The 6,000-nt window shown below is 52.7% G+C and overlaps 1 protein-coding gene across 1 annotated transcript; it reads left to right on the top strand.

The window, feature by feature from the left end:
* The first annotated feature begins 2,583 nt into the window (after window positions 1–2,583).
* CDEST_13575 (Putative G protein alpha subunit, helical insertion) lies at window positions 2,584–5,970 on the top strand. The gene is made up of 5 exons (XM_062929731.1): window positions 2,584–3,748; window positions 3,818–4,002; window positions 4,121–4,278; window positions 4,335–4,593; window positions 4,648–5,970. The coding sequence occupies exons 1-5, from the start codon at window positions 3,631–3,633 to the stop codon at window positions 4,990–4,992; spliced, it is 1,065 nt and encodes a 354-aa protein (XP_062785782.1). The 5' UTR covers window positions 2,584–3,630; the 3' UTR covers window positions 4,993–5,970.
* The last annotated feature ends 30 nt before the right edge of the window (window positions 5,971–6,000 follow it).

Genomic DNA, 6,000 nt, shown 5'->3' with positions numbered 1-6,000 from the left:
GTTTGACAGAATGTGACTCTAGGATAAAGCGAGAGATTCGTGCGCTGCTGTGAGCGTTGTAACCGCATGAATCAGGGGTCGAGAGAGAGCGGACGTGTTCGGCCAGAGCCCCGCTGTTCGAAACCAAGGGCCAGCATGATGCATGGTTGTGCAGTGAGTACAATGCAGCGTATCCATATACTACATGGAGCTCGGGTACGGTGGAAGGCTTCTTCCCCAAGATGAAAGGGCCATCATCGGAAGCGGAAACAATCTGCAGAAGGTGGTAAAGAGCATTGTGACAGATGAAGGGAAATGATTGCCCGATGGCTGTGTGGCGAGCAGCGCTACGTCTGGAAACGACGAAAGAGGCGTTGCTGAAGTGGGACGAGCGGGACGCAGTTCCGCAAGCAAATGCAGCCACGATCTCTGCTGGCTTTTGCCGGTTGTGCTAGAGTCTGGAGAGCCTGAGAGGCGAGTTGTGTTTGTGTTCTCGCGCACTACGAGAAGCGAGCGACGCAAGGCACCGCATCACTCCACGACCATGAAAGATGAAGAAGGGCTAGGCGGCGCGCACGAGGCGTTTCCGGAGTAGGGGCCCGATTGGGGTTGTGCGGCAGCGATCTGGTGGTACGCAGGGGTCCAGGGATCGGGGTGGCTCCAGGTCTGCGAAATACCATGATGGCGGCACTGCTTGCTCAGTCCAGGTTACCGAGTTCCTACCCATCTAAATGTTATGGAGACTCTGTTTAGATAATGGAGACGACGAAATGAAGGCTCGATAGGGGCCATCAGTTGATGCATTGACGTTACTAACAATGTTGAATCGTGGGCTATCGGGTCTCCGCGAGCCTGCCTCATGTACGTCAGGTAATAGTGTACAGATATACACAACGGCTATCCGTGCTGCACTAAACATTAGACGCGGAGGCTACGGATCTTTGGGTTTGAAACATGTCGAGGTGAAATCGTCAGGTGATGGTGGGTGTGTTACTGCATTGGTTGGTCGTAGGGTGCGCCAGGAGAAGAGAGACGACAGCAGCAGCGTGTGGCGGATCGACTTGACTGAATCAACATCCACACACGGCCATGTGCAGCCCATGGTCCGGCAATATATCGTCCATGGCGTGTGTCCCGTCCCTGATCGGTTGTTTGCCATATGCCGGTAGTTTGCCCTGCGGTCATGGGGGGGGGGGGACAGTTTGCAGCTTGCAACCTGCATCTCTAGGGCACCCAGGCTCCGGCACCGTGCATCCGCACCAGAATGGGCGTCGAACAACAGTTGAAAGAGCTTCTGCAGACACAAGTTCAAGCCGGTAATGGGGGTGCGTTTTTATTCGGACGCAGACACCTTGGGAAGAGGGGGGGGGGACACTGTCAGAAAGCTTGTGGTTGCGTATCCTGCGTGTTGGAAGCGCGGCCGCGGTCATAATGTCGGTGCGGCATGTGTCGTGCGAGAGACTGAGCGAGCCAAATGGCGAAGGGGAGGGTCGCGGGAGAGTCGGAAGAGTCGGGAGAATAAGCAATGAATGGACCGGTAGACTGGGAGACTGGCTGACTTAGTGACGGATGAGATGTCTGAGATGATGATGGAATGCTTGTCTTTGTTTCCACGGAGGGATCTGCCCGCGCCATCAGCAACACTGCACTCATTCTAGATGCGTCCAGTGAGGAAAGTTGAGGTGAGGTTGTGAGGACTGGAATCTAAGGTGGGACGTATGATCCGTCGTGGGAGCGACGGGGGCACTGGATGTGGCTTGCCCTCAACATGAGTGCGTTGTAGAATAATCCTGAAGCAAGTACTTGCCAAGTCTCTTCAATAGTATCTTGCTGGCAAGAAGGGCCAGTGTCGCAAAACGAATCGAGCAAAAAATACCCATCAGGTACGTGAAAGGACGCCCCCACTCATAACATCGTCTACTGGACCCAGCAGGTCCAGAACTCAGTACGTACTCAGTTGTTTGGAGATGTATGTACCAGCGCAGCGCAGCCACTGAGAACTGAGAGCTTTGTGCGTACTGCTGTTTCCTGGTCGTAAAGTCCTGTTGCTGTGCTGTGCTGTGCTGTGCACCTCAAATTGAGTAGCTGGCCGATGTTGCAAGTTCTGTGGAAAAGAAAAATTACAGCAACAACAATATCGGCCGCTGGCTGAACTCGCACTGCCTTGTTCTTCTGCGTCCAACTCACAAGTCACTCCAGCTCTGCCCTGTTGGCTTGCCTGCCTGTCCAAGCTGTCGAAGACTGCAGTGTCTGCAGCGTGCCCGTAGCAGCCACTGCATCCAGCAGTGTACCTGCAAGCTGGGTTCGCAATGAGGTACAGTGGAAGGCGAAGGGACGCGATAATGTACCTCCTACCTTGTCGTCTCGTCGATGACCTACCTACTCATATGGATACCTGAGTTGAGGCAGGGTATGGGTAGGTAGGTGGATAACCCAGTGCGGTACGTACTCGCACCCTCGTCGATGCACCTTGAAGTGTGAGGTTGCCTCCATTCATCATTCATCAATGGATTATTCGTGCGTGCATATCTAAGGATACCTTAATATGCCTCCTGCTTCTTGAACCCCTTGAACCCTTGAACCTCGCTGCTCTCTGCTTTTCCCCCTTCCTCATCTTCGCCTTCTTCCCTTTCGGCGAAGCCCTCATCCTGTCTTGTCCTCCCAATCCTTCTTCCCTACATCGTCTACTTGTATCGTCGTCTTCGTCGCCCGCTTTTCTTTTCTTTCTCCGTTTTCTGCGCTAGCACGTTAGTCTTTCCCCTGACACGCCATTGCACTCACCGGGCAGCCAAAACACAGAGATCAGAGGGATTAGCGTTAGCAACCCGCAGCCTTCCGGGCGTCCTCTACGAACGCCACAGGACTCTTTAGCGGCCCTTCTCCTCCTCTTTTTCCTTCTTTTTCCCTCTCTTTTTCGGCCTGTCCTTCCCTCCGAGCTCTTACTCCTCCCAATCCGTACATATCGTGTTGCCTTCGCTGTTAAAGGTACCTCCTACCTACCCACCCACTTGCCGAGGAACGTGCCTGCAGACAGTGTGGGGCTTTTCTCAAACCGACAAAAGCTTCCTCCACCCACCACGGCTCCATTCCTCACATACCTACTTTACCATTACCTACCTACCGACCTAGCACCTACGCTACTCCGTGCTCAAAAGGTAATAGACAGGCACTCTGCAATCGCGCCCCATCCGCCTTTACCTCCTCCTCCTTCCTCCTCCGAGGTTGTCAAACTGCCCTGCGACTCGACTCGACCGTCTCTATCTGCTTCCTTGTCTGGCTTGGCCAACTCTGGGCTTCCTCTCTCGTCTGATCTTCTCGACGTTCGAATTACAACCCTCGGATCATTGCGAGACTACGCACTCCCTGGACGCCAATTCCCCAAAATTCTCGTTACCCAGACTATCGGCCTGTCTTCTACCCACCTCGATTTCGTCTTGGTCATCTTTTTTTTCTTTTTCTTCTTCACCACCTCCACCATCTTCACTGGTCCGCCGCCGTTACCTCGCATCCTCACTTTCGCCCACTCTCCATCCACCGACGGGCCGCGTTCCTTTATTTTATTTTATTTTTCCACCTCTCGAGCGCTTGTCCTATCGGTTTGCTTCTCAACAACTGCTGTTGTCAATCGGCCACAACAGAATAAGAATAGAAATGTGTTTCGGGGCTCGAAAACAGGATGACGGCAGCGCTGCCCGCTCGCGGGACCTCGATCGTCTGATTCGCCAGGACGAGAAGAAACTGTCAAAGGAGGTCAAGCTCTTGTTGCTGGGTATGCCAACGCGACCGTCCATCTCGTGATGCCTCCTGGCCTGTCCGCTGACTGGTTTTCCCTCGACAGGTGCCGGAGAGTCTGGAAAGTCTACCGTGCTGAAGCAGATGAAATTGATCTACGCCCAAGGCTTCAGCAAAAACGAGAAACTCGAATGGAAGCCCGTCGTCTTCAACAACATTGTCCAATCTTTCCGCTTAATTCAAGATGCCATGACCGAGATGGGAATCGAGTTTAGCAACCCCGAAAACGAGGCAAGCACACTCCCTTCCCCCCGACAAGACCAATCGCGTGCTTCAATTGCGCGAGACTCGGCGACTGGTGCAGACAAGGAACCAAACGGTCGGGCTAACACTTTGCGTGTCTCTGTAGAAGCACATGGCGCATATACTGGTGGAACACGAGATCAACGCCCAGGATCCCCTCCCGCGCGATTACCTTCAACCTATAAAGGAGCTTTGGTTCGATGGTGGTGTTAAGCAAGCCATTGCCAAGGGCAATGAGTTTGCTCTCCACGACAATTTGGCATAGTAAGCACCCAAGCTCGACCCTACGCCGTGACGGAAGCGGTCGCTGACACAGCTAGCTTTTGCGACGATTTGGATCGTATCTGGGATCAGAGCTACGTGCCGACAGACCAAGATTTGTTGCGCTCGAGATTGCGAACGACGGGAATCACCGAAACGGTCTTCGACCTGGGCCAGCTGACATACCGCATGTTCGATGTCGGCGGTCAGCGCTCGGAACGAAAGAAGTGGATTCACTGCTTCGAAAACGTCAACTGCCTGCTTTTCCTCGTCGCCATCAGCGGTTACGACCAATGCTTAGTTGAGGACAAAGACGGCGTATGTGTGCCCATGTCGCGTTTCCCCGTGCCAAGCTGATCACGTCCCTACTAGAACCAAATGAACGAAGCACTCATGTTGTGGGAGTCCATTGCGAACTCGCACTGGTTTACCAAGTCTGCGCTTATCCTCTTCCTCAACAAGATGGATCTGTTCAAGGAAAAATTACCTAACAACCCCATCACATCACACGGCTTCACAGACTACCACGGTCCAGCCGAAGACTGGAAGTCTGCCAGCAAATATTTCTTGGACAAGTTCCGCGCCCTAAACAGAAACACGGAGAAGGAAATCTACGGGCACTTCACCAACGCGACAGACACGAACCTGCTCAAAATCACCATGGGCTCGGTCCAGGACATGATCATCCAGCGCAATCTGAAACAACTGATACTATAAGGCAGAGCCTGCGATAATCTAACCACCCTGTGGTCCCAAATCAACCTACACTATCCGTTCGGCGTGCTTGAAACATGCCGACTCTAATCGATACCCGCGGCCCACTTCGGCCTCAATCTCAATCCTGTCCTGGCTCCGTGCGGCGGCGCCCTTCATCCACGGCATCCGACGTCTTGTAGGATCACGAGCGCGCACGTGCCAACGCCAGCTTTCCGCGTCATAAACAGCCCAACGAGCCCAGCGAGGCTCCTGAAACCGATATGGATGTATATTACTCGGATTTCTCTGTTTTTAATCTCTCATCATCTACTGTCCATATGCCGGCGTTGGTCTTCCCAGAGTTTCTGCAAAATGGGCGGCTGGAACACTTTAGCCATTTTTTCGCATGCTATTTGCTTATGCGACGGACCGGTGGCACCGTGTGTTGAAAGCCAATAGAAGAGCAGAGCACTGCGATTGGCCCTTGGTTTGAGCCTTACGGCAGAATAAGGCTTGTGGTGGTTGGGAAATGGAGGTTGCAAAAGGTGCTTCAAATGAGACGAAACGAAAGCATCCCAGAGAGAGGCTGGGCTGAGGATGTTTTTCTGGCAAATCGGGTACTTTTTTTCTTTCCTCATTTTTTTTTTATGTTGTTGAGGGCGATGGATTGATACCTAATCAAGTGTTTCAAGTTTCGTCGCCCGCGTTTTGGGTCTGGGAAAGATGTATGTTTGGACGGTGTCGCGAAGGCCATATGGCGCGCAGCGGTTGCGCAGCAAGCATCTCATCTTTGTCCGAGAGGAGAGGGAGCAGAAGACGAAGGAGAATACAAACACTGGACAAAACATGTTAAAAATCATCCAAAGAACGAAGTGCCCCAAATGGGACAGTCTTGCCTCGAAGAGAAAAAAAAAAGCCGAATCCTGTCGCGTATCGTATGCGTGTGAGCTTCGCATTGACAACATCAGGCCATTAACTCTGGCCTCCAAAATAAGTAAGAGCTAGAATATTTGCACTCCTTCTTGGTCC

The sequence above is a fragment of the Colletotrichum destructivum genome, chromosome 9, assembly GCF_034447905.1.
Source record: "Colletotrichum destructivum chromosome 9, complete sequence".
Classification (NCBI taxonomy): domain Eukaryota; kingdom Fungi; phylum Ascomycota; class Sordariomycetes; order Glomerellales; family Glomerellaceae; genus Colletotrichum; species Colletotrichum destructivum.
Note: the sequence above shows the minus strand (reverse complement) of the source record. Positions and strands in the feature narration are given on the sequence as shown.